Source organism: Phoxinus phoxinus (assembly GCF_949152265.1).
Source record: "Phoxinus phoxinus genome assembly, chromosome: 16".
Lineage (NCBI taxonomy): Eukaryota > Metazoa > Chordata > Actinopteri > Cypriniformes > Leuciscidae > Phoxinus > Phoxinus phoxinus.
In genome coordinates this window covers 33,294,483-33,312,041 of record NC_136891.1, presented here as the reverse complement: position 1 = coordinate 33,312,041, position 17,559 = coordinate 33,294,483, and the positions used below count along the sequence as shown (strand labels likewise).

Below are 17,559 nucleotides of genomic sequence, written 5' to 3'. Positions count from 1 at the left end.
TGAAAATTCAGCTTTGCCATGACAGGAATAAATAACATTTTAAAATATATAAAAATTGAAATTTTTTATTTTAAATAATATATCAAAATATTGCATTTTAACAATCTCACCGATCAAAACGCAAACAGATGAGCTGTTGTCATGCTACTAAAAACTTGTCAACTTATAAGCGTTGGTACTGGAGGTTTCTCCACAACACTTCACACGCCAGTATCAAGCGGCACCCCACTTTCTTTTATAGGCATGAAAATGCACATTTCGAACTTAAATGGTTGTAATTCAAGAATGCTTTGGAATATAGATGTAAGATTGGTCTTGTTTTAAAGGAGACATTTGGCAGATTTTTGTAGAAGTGAAATAAATTAAGAAAGTTAAATAGAAAAAAGTTATAGAAGTTTGAGTTTATGAAAATGTACGATGTTAAAAATTTAATTTATATAAAATGTATATTTTTGAAAACCTGGTGGACTCTAAAAATGCCAAAAATCTGAACAAGTTGTTTAAAAGTTTAGGTTGATATCTCTTGAAATCAGCGTTCAGTGAGATTTAGTTTGTGCGCAGTACCACACTTCTCCACTAGTGGACATTACTGCCCATATAAGAGCGCCTCCATTTCAACATGTTGTTTGAGTGATCTGACCCATTATTTTTACAATTTTCATACAATTTATGAAGTAGACATCCTATTCAGAAGTAGTGTTGGAGGTTTGGCAGATTTTGAAATGAATTCAACCTCTAAGAAACACAGAAGATCACGTATGTGCATTATAGCTCGCTGCCACATCACTAATGCTGAATCTATTATTATTTTCTTTATATTTAAAACATTTTCAGACCTTTTGTTCTAAAAGAATTGAACGGATGCTATCTTCTGAACTCTTGGCATGAAAACAAACTGAGGTTTCTACCATTCTTTCATGATTTTTCATGTTCATCACTATTTCAAAATAAAGGTCTGAACACACCTCAGGAGTATGAACATATTCTTGTTGCAAATTGCAAATTACGGCTCCTCTGTAATTCATTTTGAAAATCAGTCACCAAATATCTAAACTAGAGATTGTAAGCTTACGATATGATATATAGTTTGTCAAGTTTAGTTTAGGTTTAGTTTAGGATATTACTGTTTTAAATGTGTAATGGCTGTGTATGCCGATATAGGTTTGGGGGAGTTCTACTTACACAAGCTAATTCTGTAATTGCTCTTAAGACTCATTTCAGTCAAGACTGACACACACACTTTGTTTTAATGATTTTTAGCTTTTCTATCCCCCTCTCTTTCTCAGGCTCAGACTTGCTGTGGTTTACTCAAAGGCATGTTGTGGCAATGTGCTTTAATTCCTGTTGGTCTGAAAGTAGGTCATGTTATGGAAGTGAACCTTTGTTTAAGGGGGAACCCACACACACCAAACGCCAGGTGATGTGTTTAGATATGGAGCTCTCTGTTGCCCAATTCTTTCTTGACACAGACTACACTAACCTGTTTTAAAAGTGTGTGTTTTCCTCCCCCTGACTGGTATTTCCAGGTAGAAACCACATAGCTGGAATGATGGAAGAGTGTCCCCACAAAGCTTCACACACACTGAGTTGTGTGTGTTTTGTTTGTGTTACAGCAGTAGGAATGGTTAGTCTGGTTCTACAAGAAAACTTTCTATACCTGTAACTCAATCAAAGGTCTCTCCTGATTGGCTATGAGAGCCACGGCTCTCCCCATGAGCTGACCACACAGGCCTTTCTGCGGCCGCCTTGACTGTGTGTGTCCTGCCCTGCACACACAGACTCTGTGTGAATGTGTGTAAAACACCTCATTAGCCTCCTCTGGTTTGTTTATTTCCCCCAATGCTTCTGTGCCAGCCGGCCCGCCACATCTCTGTCTGTCTATATCTCGTTCTCTGAAATCTTCCTGCCTGCATAGGCAACTACCTTATTAATCTGAACGATTTAGCAAAATAAAATAGAAATCACGATATTGTAATTTATTAAATCGCAAAGGCTGGGGTTTAATTTTTTTTAAGTGCTGCATGTTTTAGAACGAAGCATGATACTTTTTTTTTTTTTTTTTTAACTACACACTTGAGCAGTTCATTATTATCTGGTATTTTCAGCGTCTCTGAGCAAATGCTGTTCCATGCTCAATAGTTATAATTATTTTCTATAGTTTTTCTTAAATACTTTTTTTTTATGTGTGAAAAACTCTCATAGTAGTATATTTCTAATTTTGTTTATTTTTATCTTGTATAACAAAAATAAATGTATACATTATAATGGGACCATTATATATATTAAAAAAAAATAATAGTAATAATAACAAAATTGACCCTTCGCTAAGCCACGCCCGAAAACCGCCACAGGCCAATCGTGGCAACCGTAACTAGGCGCGGGATGTCTGGCAAGCTTTCGAGCGAGGGAAACATAACGAAGTGTTGTGCGTATGAATTGTGCAAATCTGATACCCTGCATCCTAAAAATTTGGACGGTGGGGTGGAATTTTTACCCTTCCCGAAACCTAAAAGCCGAGGGGAGAAATGCCGGGTGTAAACAAAAACACCTATTGCTTGGAAATAATGACAGTTTGTTTATAATGCATATATTTGAACGTAAAATAAGAAGATTAAAGGCAACACAGAAGCTCACTGACATACTTTACAACATATTTCAGCATTTTGTTAATCGACGGCCTACTACCCCTGAGTAACTTTAACACCGGGAGAGCCGCGATCGGTTTGGGGTAGTGTTATTCCACACGATTTATGGATAAACTGTTTGATTTATAATTATTATATTATAATTTATTTTCACATTTCACTTATCCGGCTGTTCATGAACAGCTGTTCCTCAATTTGTGTGTTTCCCAGTTGAATGGTCGGCGAATGAGGCGGCACTGCTTGCGCTGGGACTCAGCCTATAGGCTTTAGCTTCAATTTTGATGAAATTATTCTCTAATCGGTTGCATATTATGTCGTGGATATATCTCGAATGCACACTGCAGTCCCTTCTGTCTCGCTCTCTCAGATATTCAATTATAAGGGTCAATTATAACATTTATTATTATTGTATAGTTTTATGGATGTATTATCGCAAACTTTTTGGACAAAGTGTAAACCTGCAAACAAGAACAGCAAACCTTTTTTTACTGTGTTTATATTGTGGTCTACTTGACATAGTTCCTTAACATCTGTCAAATACATGTTTGGTTTAGGCAGTGGCTGCATTATTATGCTTCACCATCTCATAACTACATGTGTTTTTGTGAGTGTGTTGATCTGTAAATATCTGGTGTGAGTGAGTGTATAGTGACAGTGTGCTGCCTATTAAATCAAATTCATCTTCAGTGTGCATAAGGCCAAATGCAGTCATGCCCCGACAATCACACACACACACACACACACACACACACACACACACACACACACACACACTTATCAACCAGCAGCTGCTGTGCCTCAACATACTTTATATAGCCTGTCGTTAAGTGATTGTCGTTTAGCTCTACACTTAGACGTATACCATATATAGTGGTATAAACATTGACACACATTGAACTAAACTATGTCAAGAGGTGCAGTGTCTGTGTAGTGTAGAGCTGTGCTGTTGTGAAGTGTGTGAGGGGTTTTTAGTACTGTCAGTGAGTGCACACCGACACAGAGCATCTCTTTGTGTGTTGTGTTGTGTGGATATGTGTTTTGGATGACACGGGCAGCAGCAGTGTGTGTACACATGATTCAGTGTGTGCCAATGTAAGCATGTGCCCAGTGGGTATGGGGCAGTTGGTGATGCCATGCTGCTGATGATACAGAACACAGACGTGTGTGTGTGTGTGTGTGTGTGTGTGTGCGTGCGTGCGTGCGTGCGTGCGTGCGTGCGTGTGTGTGTGTGTGCGTGTGCGTGTGCGTGTGTGCGTGTGCGTGTGCGTGTGCGTGTGTGTGTGGATACATAACACAGACGTGTGTGTGTGCAATGTGTATTTGATGTAACAATTGTGGTCAAGTGTGTTGTCAAAATATATATTTATTTTAAAAAACAATTAAATAAACTGGAAATTGTTCTTCATTATTTTACTGTGGTTGATTTTGTACGTTATTTTTGCTTTATATACAATATAAATACAATATAATATATATATATATAAATATATTATTTTTTAATTTGAATATCATTTTTTTTTACAGTATGGTCCCTTGCAGTTATTGTGTGTTGTCAAAATAATTTAAGATTATTTGTTTTTTGTTGTTTTTTTACATAAAAAACAATTCAAACTTAAATTGTGGAAATTATTCTTCATTATACTACAGGGCCGTTGAATGCTTGAATCTGATTGGTTGACGGACGTTCTAAGGTGTGCATTATTTTCAGGGAAATGCGCGGATAAAGTAGTTCCGGCAGGTCTTGACCGCATTACAGTTCCATATCACTTCGCGTAGTTCACTGTAATAACGGAAAATAAGATACAATTCATAACACGAGAAAACATGCAGCCCCATGCGCTTGAATCTGCAATTTTCAATGTCTAGCTTTGTGTGTGTGTGTGTGTTTATATCTAAAAAAGGCTGGGATTGACCATATTTGACCCAAATTTGGGTTGAAACAACCCAGCATTGTTTAGAGTGTAGGAATAACTTTAACTTGACCACTGTGTTTGAGTGAGTGAATTTTTCTTTTTTTCTCGATGCATCCACTTTTACAGCACAAAGTCTGATTTACTACTTAGAAACTTCCGGACTTTACCAACACACCACTGAGCGCTAAAGCAGAGGATGGAGTGGCATAGAGACAAAACACACACAAACACCCTTCCTGGCCTAGAACGGTGCTTCTCTCTGAAGAAAGTGCTTCACATGCAGGAAAAGAGGCTTGAAGATTACTACTGTGATAACTGAGAGTCTGGACACACATGTTCCAAAGTGCTGTCCACCGTCCACAGACACAGACAGTAAGCCTTAGGCCATGTGTGATCAGATCCAGGTGGTTGTGTGTTAGAGGGCCTCTTCCATCCAAACTAGGGATGCACCGAATCCAGGATTCGGATTCGGCCAATACTGTTTTTTTTAAAGGGCTGCCGAACCTTAGAATTTTTTTCCACCGAACCGAACCCTATAAGCTTGCAATATAATACACGCGCTACGATGGTCGACGTCACGCCGCCGTTGATTACGGGAAGTGTCTACGTAGTGTAACGCGTTGTGTCAGGAAGAAAAATAGGGATACCGGTAGGCGGTAGCTCACAGCTAAAGTTATAGCAGAGGCCAGACAGACTCATGGAGGCGATTGGCATCTCACAACTCGCACTTTATTCCCCAATCGAACTCGTGTAACTGTCACACGTTCTATCCACAGCGTTACTTCATAAAATAAGATAAAAATGAGCATCAAACTGAAATAACCCGCATACATGGGGTATAGAGGCGCATACAATACAATACAGACTGCCGACAGGTCAACCCTAAACAATATACAACATCACCGCTGTTAAGATGCATAATGTTGCTTATTCTTTTTTTTCTTTTTCTTTTTTACAGTTAAAATAAAATAAAATGAAAAATCCACTGCTGTGGACGTTGTTTACTTCATTGATGCGTTTACTGTGTTAAAGGGTAACTAAACCCCTGGTCAGAGCCTGACTCCACCCACTGGCAATATTTGAAAAAGGCTGGAAAAGTGGGCGGAGCCCAGTGGAGGGGGGGGGGGGGGCGTGCACCTGAGACGCATATCTCTGTAGGCAAGGGCGTGGTTAGCTGGTACCCTCTTACATCACAGGGTACCACAACTGCCAATAGGAAAATTCAACTGCAGTAGCCACGTTCAACCTGAAGAGGGCATCACTCCGACGTTTTTACACCATATATTGTAGAATTAAAACACTTTATACCCAAATGTCAAAAAAATGACTTGAATCAATGAACAGCATTAATAAAGCCCCAGTCTTACAGATCATTAACTAAAAATAGTTGTTTTAGGGTTTAGTTACCCTTCAATGGACTGAGGATGGGAGTAGGATTCGGTATTCGGTTTCGGATTCTGCAGAATCTTAACCAGTGGATTCGGTATTCGGCCGAACCCAAAAAATCTGGATTCGGTGCATTCGGTGCATCCCTAATCCAAGTACATCTCTGTCAGCATAACGCCATAATGCTCTCTAAACTATATTCAGCGACCTTTTCTGATTCTCCCATGCTAATTTTAGTTTTACGATTTGATCCTGATATACTATAAGTAAAGTTTAGGATTGACTAAACAAGGAATCTCCAAATTGAGCACAACACAGTTGATTTTACAGAAGCCCTGGAGCTGTTCGGGTTTTTAAACTGCTGATGCACACACTTCCACAGGTCAGGACACGAGCAGAAGTCTTGGATGTGAGAAGTGAGCACTGTGAATGTTAGTGATAAAGAGTATATACTGGCAACACAATAGATTTCCCATTAGTTCACATCAGCCTGCACTGATAGTTATAGTGTGGCTTATAAGCTATACAATAATTCAGGGTTGTTTAAAAATAAGGTCGAGTTTAACCTCTGCTCGACTGTGCCGTTGTGCCGGTGCAGTTACCAGACCTGTAGCTTCAAAAACTGGCCTGTAAAAAAGCAAGCAAACAACTTGGGGTAGCAAGATTCCTGCACAATGAGGTTGCATGTGAAGTGCAAGTTTTTCTTGATTTACAGGCTTGTTACCCCTCTACAAATATTTATTTGAACTTTTAACCGGTGACGGCATACTTGTTTCTTTTTTTTAATCAAAGATCTTGTGTATTTATCTAATTACATATTTTGACATCTGGTAAAATTAGGTGTGTGTGTGTGTGTGTGTGTTTTTGTATAAAAGAGGAATAACTTAATATCAGACCTGGTTTAGTGGTCAAAAAAGATCTCAACCAAAAAAGTCAAATTCTATATCACATTAAAGTCAGTGTTAAAAATATCAGTGACTGAGATTATTTGCTTATGTATTTATCTACAGTAATTACACATCTTTCACAACAATGTAACATTTTGACCAAGAATCTATTTATTTATTTTGGCATGTATAAAGGGGGAATAAACACTTAAACCTAGATCAAATGTAGAGAACAAATATGACCAAAAGAGATCTTAATGAAAAGATTAGGATGCATAGAAGTGCTTTCCAGTCCTCTGATTATTTTAGTATTATGGCAAGGTCAAGGTGTTGATCGAGGCTTGTCGGTGTGTAACCGGGTTCATGAGTGCTGTATTTCCAGTAGGTTTGGCTCATTCCACGTGTTTCTGTTGTGTAGCCGCACAGGACTGGCTGGTTCAGAGCAAGCTCCTGGCATATGGGCGTGTGTGTTTGTGTGTCCTTGTTCCTAACCCCCCTGCTTTTTTGGTGTGTTTTCCAGGAAAAAGCAGACACCAGCATCAACTCTTCGGAGCTTAGTTCAGACATCCAGGTCAGTCGACACACAGTGCGGAGCATATCTGCTTTCAGACCTTTACACACCTGCAGCCATCACTATTACTCAGTTACAACACACAACACACTTTTATGATAATCACGTCCCCTCAGTGATAAATCAGCTGACTGCATGCTCAAATTACACTGATTTGTTTACCGTGTGCGTGTGCGTGTGTGTGTGTGTGTGTGTGTGTGTGATTGCAGTAATTAACCGCAGTGTTGACTTTATCCACAGGAGTCGTTTGGATTCAGCAGTGAGGTGTCTACTCCAGAGGCTGAGAGAAAGTAAGAAAAGTTCAACTTGCTGCAACTCTGTGCACTCAGTTATGTTTAGTTGCTGGTTGTAGATTTTTATTTTATTTTATTTTTTTACAAATGTGAACGAAACTAAAGGCTGGTTCACACGGCAGGATAATTAGGCCGATTTTAGCCCCGATTCGCCCCTTCCGACAATCTTAAGGATGCTCCGATTATCGTAAAATAATCTGATCAGATATTCCTGCCGTGTGGTGTGTTAAGACTGCTCTCGTCCGCTCGGAAGGACGTCGGGAACGCTCCGATCTCAAATCGGGGATATCCAACATGTATGATTTCTTTGGCCCGATTTCTCCTCGTGTGTGATGTCCCCCGGGGACAAACGAGCACGCCGCCTGTGGACTGTGGCGTTTAGCCAATCAGAAAGCGAGGTGACGAGGCGCCGAGGAAGCACCGGGAAACAAAATCAAAACCGCCTACAGCCTGAGTTTTACATCAGTAGCCTATTAAACGGCACAATTTTTCATTTAATCAGAAAATCTTAAAATATTTAATTTAATATTGTGTCTAGTTTGGCCCTGTAAATAAAAGGGTATTCTTTTTTTTGACAAAGTGTGTGCGGTTTAATTTTCTTAAGTACCGGTTCAAGAACCTTTTAAGCACCGGAACCGTTTAAAAAATATAGAGTAGGGACTGGTATCGGATAAAACCCAACCAATACTCAACCCTACTGCTGACCTCTTAGATATATGTGACCAGATCCAGCAAAATGAGTCACAGTGACCCACATTTCAAAATTGAGATGTTGGTATTAATGGAAAGAGGAGACCATATGCTTTCAAATGATATCCTAGTCAAAGTCATACCATGAATGGTTGTAAAGATACACATTTGAATTACAGTCGTCCCTCTTTTTCCAATTGTAAACCTGAGAAAATCGCTTTTAAAGTTTTTTGCCCGTTTTTTGTTGATATCTTTCAAAATCTATTGCATTTAAAGGGATAAACGATTTATTTTACAGCTTAATTTGACCAAAGACATTAATATATAACACAAAATTTCTCAAATTAATAATATTTTATCTTTCTGAGGAGATCTTGAGCTTGTTTACACCGAGCGCTGAGTCTGACAGGAGGACGGCTGGACCAATCGCGTGCCGGTCAGTCGAAACGGGGCTTCCCATTGACAAATGATCAGCGTTTGTTTACATATCTAAGCTTTTTGATTGGTTCTAAACAACGTGTAACACCATATTTGGAGAGCAGAGATAGTGAGGGTTCAGGGGATACCCGGGACACGCTCAGAGGTGACAAAAACAATGTTAATTTCCAGCAAATTTAGTATAACTTTGTAAACTTTAATAGTCATTTAAATACCTTTACTCAATTATCTGGACTACGAAACTTTGGGAGATTATTTTTGAATGTATGTTCTTTGAAATTAGCAAAAAAAAAAATCTCTTATTTCAGTGTTTTTCCACATAATCGGCCATATCTTAAAATGGAGCGTTACGACTTCCGACTCATTTCGCCAGAGCGGGTCACGTATGATCAAACACACGTCAGGTCTGCTCTCCTCCCCCGTTTACCCCTGAGTGTATAAGTGTGTGTGTTTGAATGGGTGTGAATTCCTCCGTTTTACTTCTTCACATCTTGGTGCTTCCAGGCTTCCTTCCTTCCGTCTTTTGTTCTTAGATGTTTAAGATGAAACTCGCTGATTACAGAGAAAGAGGAAGACGGACCGAAATTCAGACTCTCGGAATGTTTGCTAGTGTTTTTGTGAAAATGAATTGATTTTAAGTGAATGATGTCAGTGCACATACAGGGTTGTGTCTCCATGAATCTTTCTCTGGTGAATCTCTGTTTCTTTGGGGATGAGCAGCACACGTGCCATGGGAAAGATTTAATTCTCCCTCCGTCATCCACTCTCTCTGGAGTGTAGTAGTACGCTTAGATGAATGTAAACCATATGGAGCGGACACATCGTTCATCATTTATACGTCTCTGTGGTCCTCACACATGTTACTGGGTTTGACTAGTATTCTGCTTTGTGATGTTGTGACACTAACTTTGATTGACAAAGCAACTTTTTTTAACTTGTTCACTTTTGTAGTTGCATAAAATGACTTAACTCTGTGCAAAAGTAATTCACATTTTGATATGATTGAATGGTCTGAACTTGGATCAACCAAAAATTGTAATTGTCATAATTTTCTCACCCATATGTCATTCCAAACCTGTATGATTCCTTTCTTATGTGGAACACATAATTTGATATTTTGAATTACGTTGGGAACCAAACACTGGAGCCGATTGACTTCTATTGTATGAAAAACGAAACAAAACCAAAAAACACTTGATACGTTTCTCAAAACAACTTTTTTTTATGTTCCACGGAAGAAAGTGATACTTTTTGAATGGCATGAGGGTGAGTAAAAGAACTATCCGTTTAAAGGCATCAAAATAAAATAAAATTCATCCTACTTATTTTCTAAATGCATGTTAGAGATTTTATTGTGAACAATTCATCCATGCAATTTTCATTTTTAAAATATCATTTGAAATGAAAGAAAATATTTTTCAGAAGAAAAGATCCTCTATTTCCATTTATAGAGGTATTATTCTGTGAGCGCTTTTATGCTTATTTAGGCCCCGTTTACACGTACATGGTTATTTTGAAAAACTGAGACATATCCCTTCGTTTACAGGCAAACAGAGAATTCTCCTCTGAAAACGATTCTTTCTACATAGTAAAAAAATATTTTCATGATTTATCACAACTTTTTATCTTTTGCCAAATCAACTGCGATAACTAATGTGTGAAGAGAACATACTATTTTGAGTTTCTGTTTATTAAACCATTCTTCTTCATTGTATTAACTCAAATTTTTAATTACAACAATTACAACTAAAAATTTCTTAAGGTAACTTGTTTTTTTTTTAAGTTAAACCAAAAACATTTTTTACAGTGTAGAAACTCCGGCCAGAGTGGAGATTTTGGAAAACTTTGTTTGCATGTAAACTGAGAAAAACTGAGTTTTAGGCAATCGACGTCACAGTATGAGACTATTTTCAGGATTCTGATTGGCTAACGTGGGCTTGAGCTTCTCGTTACACTGCCACCTACAGGTTTGCCATGTTCTAGACGGCATATACACGGGTTCGTGTAAACGAACACTTTTCTGAAAACTGACAGGTGTGCACGATGTTATTTTCTGAAAATGGAGAGGCGTGAAATGTCCGTTTATGAAAATAGCCGTCCACGTGTAAACGTAGCCTTATTCTTTGAGTATTTGTCTCTAAGCAGAAGTAACATGTTAGATGTTTGTCATATCGCAGTTCAAATCATTATCATAATATTTGTCATAATAATCTCAGTATGATTTTGACTTTATCCTAAGAGTCGTCTCAGTGCAATGCCATACCCAACAAAAGAGTTGTTGCCAGATTACCCCGATGTCCTGTTTATGATTAGAAGGAAGAAGCCTTGGCCTCCAGAAAGAACCTGATGACAGTGAGAGAGATGTGTCTGTGTTAGATTTGAGTCTTCCTCCTAATACACACTCCCGTTCAAAAGTTCAGTAAGACTTTTTTTTTAAAGAAGATAATACTTTTATTCAGTAAGGATGCATTGAATTCATGAACAGTGACAGTAATGCCATTTGTAATGTAACAAAAGATTTCTATTTAAAATAAATTATTTTCTCTAAAGTCCTGAAAAAATTATCACCATTACTACGAACTTGTTCAGCACAGATCTGTTCAAAATAGATGAGAAATGTTTCTTGAGCACCAAATCAGCATTTAAAATAAAAAAATAATCTTGAGCATTTAAAATAATATCTGAAGGATCTTGTGACACAAAAAACTGAAGTAGAAAATTCAGCTTTGCCGTAAAATATATACCGGTATGTAAAATATATTTACATAGAAAACTGTTTTGTCAAATTTTTTTATATTACTATTTTTACTGTATTTTTTTATCAAATAAATGCAGCCTTGGTAAGCAGAAGTGTTGCCAACCCTAAACATTTGAATGTTAGTTTACATCTGTTTAAATTAAGTATTTGTAATAGCAAAAGTCATTTGTGAAAGTAGATTTTCTTCTCTTTTTACTGAATTATTTCCCCACATAAATGTGTGTGTGTGTGTGTGTGTGTGTGTGTGTGTGTGTGTGTGTGTGTGTGTGTGTGTGTGTGTGCGCGTGTGTGTGCGCGTGTGTGTGCGCGTGTGTGTGTGCGCGTGTGTGTGTGTTAAGGATATCCCTCATGCTCCATTTACCATGACCTCTAGTGAAGGTCATTTCCTGGACATTTCCTTTGCGATCTTTCTATATGCGTTTTTGTGCTAGATCGCATACGTGTGTTGAACTCCAACGCCAGGTGTAAGGAAGAAAACCAACCAATCGCAGGACACCAGGTGCACCCTGGGATAGAAGTGTTCCTCCTTCATCAGCAGTTTGACGAGAGGAAAAAGGAAGTCACTCCTAGCTATAAAAGAGCAGTGAACATGTAGTGAACATTACTGATGAGAACAACATGATGTTCCTCTTAATGTAATAGTGATGACATGTTGGCACAGTCACATGACTGATCTCACACTCTGGAAGGCCGTTTTCTGATCATTTCCGATCATGCAAACTCTTAAAGGGACAGTGTGTAGGAATTACTCGCATCTAGCGGTGAAATTGTATTTTGCATTGAAGCGAACAGTGCTCTCTAGCGCCTCGCTTTTTCAAACGCGTGTTGCAACTACGGTAGCCGTTATGTACCAAGAAGCGATGACAACAATAGCCCTTCGTCGAGTTTAACTATACGTTACATGTTCTACTGTTATGCGGCCGATATAATGAATTACACAACCAAGCAATGAAAAAAAGCTTGTAATTTAGAGCGTAACATCGACTTACCCGTCGAGAAGAACTTCAGAGTCCCTTTCAGAGTCTGTCTCCTTCAATAGCTCTTTCCACCTGCGTAAAGCTATCCCGTTACTTACTCTCGGTTTTTAAATTCGCCGGTCACGTTTCCTTTTACATTCAATTTTGGCATTTCTCCTGTGGCTCGGCATAAGATCCTGAATTATGAAGTACCGTGCAGTGCAACCATTCAAATGTACCGGGGCAGTGACACGCATTACTCTCTCCTCGTCCGTCTCCGCTGGTGTCAGTCACGTTACGCTGGTATTATATTTGTCCCTCTCTGCTATTATAGTTTTTCAAGATGGTGGAACGACATGGAAGCCTCCGTGGAGTTACCCGTCCCATTTAAATAAAGATACGAAATTATTCGCGTACGATGATAAGTCGGATCATTGGGAGAGGTAATTGTACACCATTGTGGACACAGTTATGAATAAAGACATTGATTTTAGTTAAAGGCACACCGCGGAACTTTTAGCCACTAGGGGCGCTAGACCTGTAACTTTCACGTCGAGCGCCCCTAGAGGCCACAAGCGGCGCAGCACTGTCGCAAAAGTGAAGAAGACATCCACGATCCCTCTCGCGTTTTCTCTTTTTTGCCTCCTCAGAAGCAGTTTTAAACTTTTTCCTTGCCTCAGCCATGGCCAGGAGTCGAGCAGGCGGAAAAATAGTAGCAAAAGCGTTAGCTCCTTGAGTATTTTAGAGCTTGTGGTCACGTGGCGGTCGTAAAGTGATTCGTTCTCCAGGTATTCTCCAGGTCACATGACCTGGCCAAAGACGGTGCGTCTTCTCCAAACTTACACAGGCGGTATTTCAATAGTGTCAAGCACTGTATATTGGCCTGAGTAATCATTTAAAATAACTCATATGCTTCAAATTGATTGATTGATTGATATTTTATTTAGAAGGGACCATGTGTAATTAAAAACATAAATGTAAACATTTGATGCATTACACCAGAGTTAGCCTTAGGCTAATTTACATCTGCAGTCCCTGTGTACAAATAAATAACAAATACATGCAGCATAAATACATACAGCACAGGTTAAAATATAAACATTATTCAAAAATATGTGGCATATCAAACAAAAGACATCAAACATTATTCAAGAACATATAGCATGTATTTGATGCCCTTCACTAGCACGCACACACAAACACACACACACACACACACGCACGCACACACGCACACACACCCACACACACTCTATAATCACAACATACAGTGGTATGCCCAGACACAACCCTTTCTCGACCCTTACGTCAACCCTGCATGTAATGAGGAAATGTAACTAAGGAAAATTACCCACTGACAAGTTAATGGATGCATTGTTGTGAAAGTTTTAGATGTTTTTTTAAATTATCTTTAAAGGTCCCAAACAAGTCACAAGATTTTATATTATCTGGAATTGTGTTCCATTGTGTCACAGCTTTGATAGAAAAAGCTGCCTGGCCAAATGCTGAATAGCGAAAGGGCACAGTGCAGCTATGTGCGGAAACCATTCTAGTGGTCCTCACAGAGCCACGGTAACAGACAAACTCACGCAAGCAGGTGGGGGCCAGACCTTTTAAGATTTTGTAAACTGTGCATAAATTTGAGAATATTCTAAAATTGTCAAAAGTTAATAGATTGTACTTATGTAGTATGTCACAGTGATGGTGCCGGAGTGGCTTTTTGTCAAGAATTTTCAGGCCCTGTTTGTACAGGGATTCTAAGGGCCTAATTGTTGTTTGACTAGCCTGCCCCCAACAGGTGATACAGTATGCGATGTGTGAGAAAATAAGGGCATGTAAAAATATCTTAGCAGCCTCTATTGATAGAGAGGATCTAATCTGTCTATAATTTGCCAAATTGTATTTAATAATTGTCGTCATTTTTTTTATGTGTTTTTTGAAGGTCAAGTTTGAATCAAGCAATACTCCAAGATATTTAATTTCAGTAACAGTCTCAATCGGTTCACCTTTAAAGCAGATGTTTACGTCTAGGATGTTTAATTTGGTTTTGGAGAAGAACATACCTTTCGTCTTACCTATATTCAAGGTAAGGCAGGAGTGATCTAACCACTCGGCCACTCCAACCAAGGCGTTGGTTAGTTTAGCTGCAGCTTGTTGAGCTGATTTTGCATGGGTGTACAAGACTGTATCATCGGCATAGAGTTGTACCTCTACGTCGCGACAGTGCTGAGGTAGGTCATTAATGTACAGACTAAAAAGTAGTGGACCTAACACAGATCCTTGAGGTACACCCGTTGTGCACCCCAAATAGCTGGAGCACGTGTCATTGATTTTTACACACTGCCTTCTATTGGATAGGTAAGACGAAATCCATGCAAGTGTATTGGACGAAAGGTTGAAGCTAATGAGTTTGGACATAAGGACATTATGATTAACTGTGTCAAAGGCCTTACTTAGGTCCAAAAACACAGCTCCAACAACTCCTCCTTTATCAAGAGCAGATCTGATTTGCTCTGTTAGGTATCAAATCTTTAGGTCACAAAGTCTGCGGTGTGCCTTTTAATAAATTACTTAAAAAACTACACATTGTCCCTTAAAAAATCCTCAGATGTAGTTATTGTCTTTGACTTTGGTTACTTTAGATGTTATTCAGTCCAAACCTGTTAACTTGAGTCACTACTGGTAGTAAATAGGGTTGTCAATCCCAGACATGCCGCATATTAAAATTGAGAGTAGAGTGCAAGTATTTGTGTGTGAAATGTTCTTTCATCACATTCTCTGAATAACAATCTCAGCAAGCCAGGGATTACTCTGTTTTCCAGAGTTAGTGAACATGACAGTTCCTCGCAGTGAAGGAATGCAGCTTATATTCTGCTAGACACACACTAGTAAAGACGCAAGGCACTCTGTGAAAAGACTGACGGACTGTAACACGCTTTTATTGTATTCTGCTCACACAGTACTCGCACACATACAACGGTCAATAGCAGGAATCCTGAATGGAGCCTAATTTACGGAGCCGCTCTTCAATAGGGCCTTTTAGCATGGGACGCAGTTAGCATATAAGCAGGAGACTCCGTGCGGGGTGAACGAGAGGTTAAACTGAGAAAGTTAGTGCTTCCATGGCAGCATAATGATATGATAATATACGGAGGCCTCCATCATGCCCTGTGTCACTTGGGGAAAAGAGCAGTGCTGACGTATTTATTTGGTCAGAGTGCTATTGACGTCCTGAAATATGCAGAAATCTGCTTTCAACAAGATGTTCAATCTTTGTAATAACATGTCTGACCTGACATTATAGACACACGCTACGCTCTTGAGTGTGTGTAGATCCTGATAGCTTTAGCAGTGAGTATTTTGGGACACATGGACAACAGATGAGACGCAGACACGCGTGCACCCGTGATGATTTAAGCACAAGTGACTGGCAAAAACACGGTCTTCCTGTGGAGAAAACCAGACCGGAGCGCAGAGCTGCACATGCTCATGACTTTCACTGTTTACTTTAGTGCAGACTAGGTTGAGGTTGTTTTCTTAACCCAAGGATGAGCAAGAATCCACTCGGATGAGAAAACCACAACACACACACTTGCATACTTGCGTTCATGTTCTCATCTGCAGAACAAACACTTTTGAGACAGAATGTTTTCTTCTGCCTGTGTTTCGGGTTCTGTTGACAGTCTAGCACAAGTCTAATGGGAATATGTATATATGTATATACACACACACTAACAAATAAAAAGTTTTTTTTTTAAATGCATTTACATATTTATCAAAAATAAATTAATACTTTTATTCAGCAAAGACACAATTTAATCACAAGTTGTATCTATTTAGCAAAATTGATAAAAAGGGACAGTAAAGATATTTTGCCATAATGTAGTAATCATACTTTTTTTTCGTACTCAATAATGATTACTTGATATTCACACAATGGCAGTAAATTCTCCTAATTTTGTTTTTAAATGTTCCTTTCTAAAAAAAGTAATCTACCCAGCACTCTTTAACATTTTACATGGATTTTTATCTATTATACCATTTTTATCTCACAATTCTGTCCCTTTTTTCTCCCAAAATCGCAAGCTTACATCACAATTCTGAGAGAAAGAAATCCAGCTGGATATAAACTCGCAGTTCTGAGGAAGAAAGACAGAATAACGAGTTTATATCTCGCAATTCTGATTTCTTTTTTCATAATTGTCAGATATAAAGTCACAATAGCAGATTGTGATATAAACTCGAAATTACCTTTTTATATTCTGTTGCTTTCATTGACTGCTATTGCCAACAAAAAACACCATCACTGTTTGCAAACACCCAAATTATCTAAATAGACCAAATACGTTGTCATTATCAATATGATATCTGTGCAATCTTAGTGCTGTACATTTATGCATTGACTCCATGAAGGAGTGCTGGTCTGTGTGTGTCAGATTTGTGTTATTTTGGTATTTTCCAAGGGCACCGTGCCCCAGAGGAGCGAAGTGGAAATATAAACATGCAGTGTCTGTCCTGCGGTGGCTCTCGTCCCCTTTTTCTCCCTCTCACTTTCTGTCTTCCTCGTCTCGTTCGGCTGCGTGTCGTCTGTGCCCTGTGAGCCTCAGGAGCCGACATGTGATCGGTCAACAGCTCCACACTGCCCTCTTCTGGCTCGAATCACTCCACAAATCCAGCCTCCACACACACACACACACACACTGCCTGTCAGTAGTAGATAAGGACATCTCTGATATAAGTAATGTTCAGTAATGAGATGTTGAAGTGTTTTATTAAACATGTCTTAATTCTTGTATTTTTTATGTATTTTTCACCAGAATTCCTCTGCACAAATCCAGCTCTGAGGATGGATCAGGTTTGTTTCTCATTATGAAAACTATTCACCTGTTATACTACAGGGCCGTTGAATGCTTGAATCTGATTGGTTGACGTACGTTCTACGGTGTGAAATTATTTTCAGGGAACCGCACGGCTAAAGTAGTTCCGGCAGGTCTTGACCGCTTTACAGTTCCATATCACTTC

General features: G+C 38.9%; 1 protein-coding gene across 11 annotated transcripts in view; it reads left to right on the top strand.

Moving 5' to 3' along the window:
- Nucleotides 1-17,559, top strand: part of sash1a (SAM and SH3 domain containing 1a) — a 297,141-nt gene that overhangs the window by 246,364 nt on the left and 33,218 nt on the right. For all 11 annotated transcript variants that reach the window (XM_079639435.1, XM_079639436.1, XM_079639434.1 and 8 more), the window contains 3 exons: nucleotides 7,352-7,402; nucleotides 7,643-7,692; nucleotides 17,355-17,392. In XM_079639435.1, coding sequence (XP_079495561.1) covers nucleotides 7,352-7,402; nucleotides 7,643-7,692; nucleotides 17,355-17,392 — 139 coding nt within the window. The remainder of the gene's footprint in view (nucleotides 1-7,351; nucleotides 7,403-7,642; nucleotides 7,693-17,354; nucleotides 17,393-17,559) is intronic.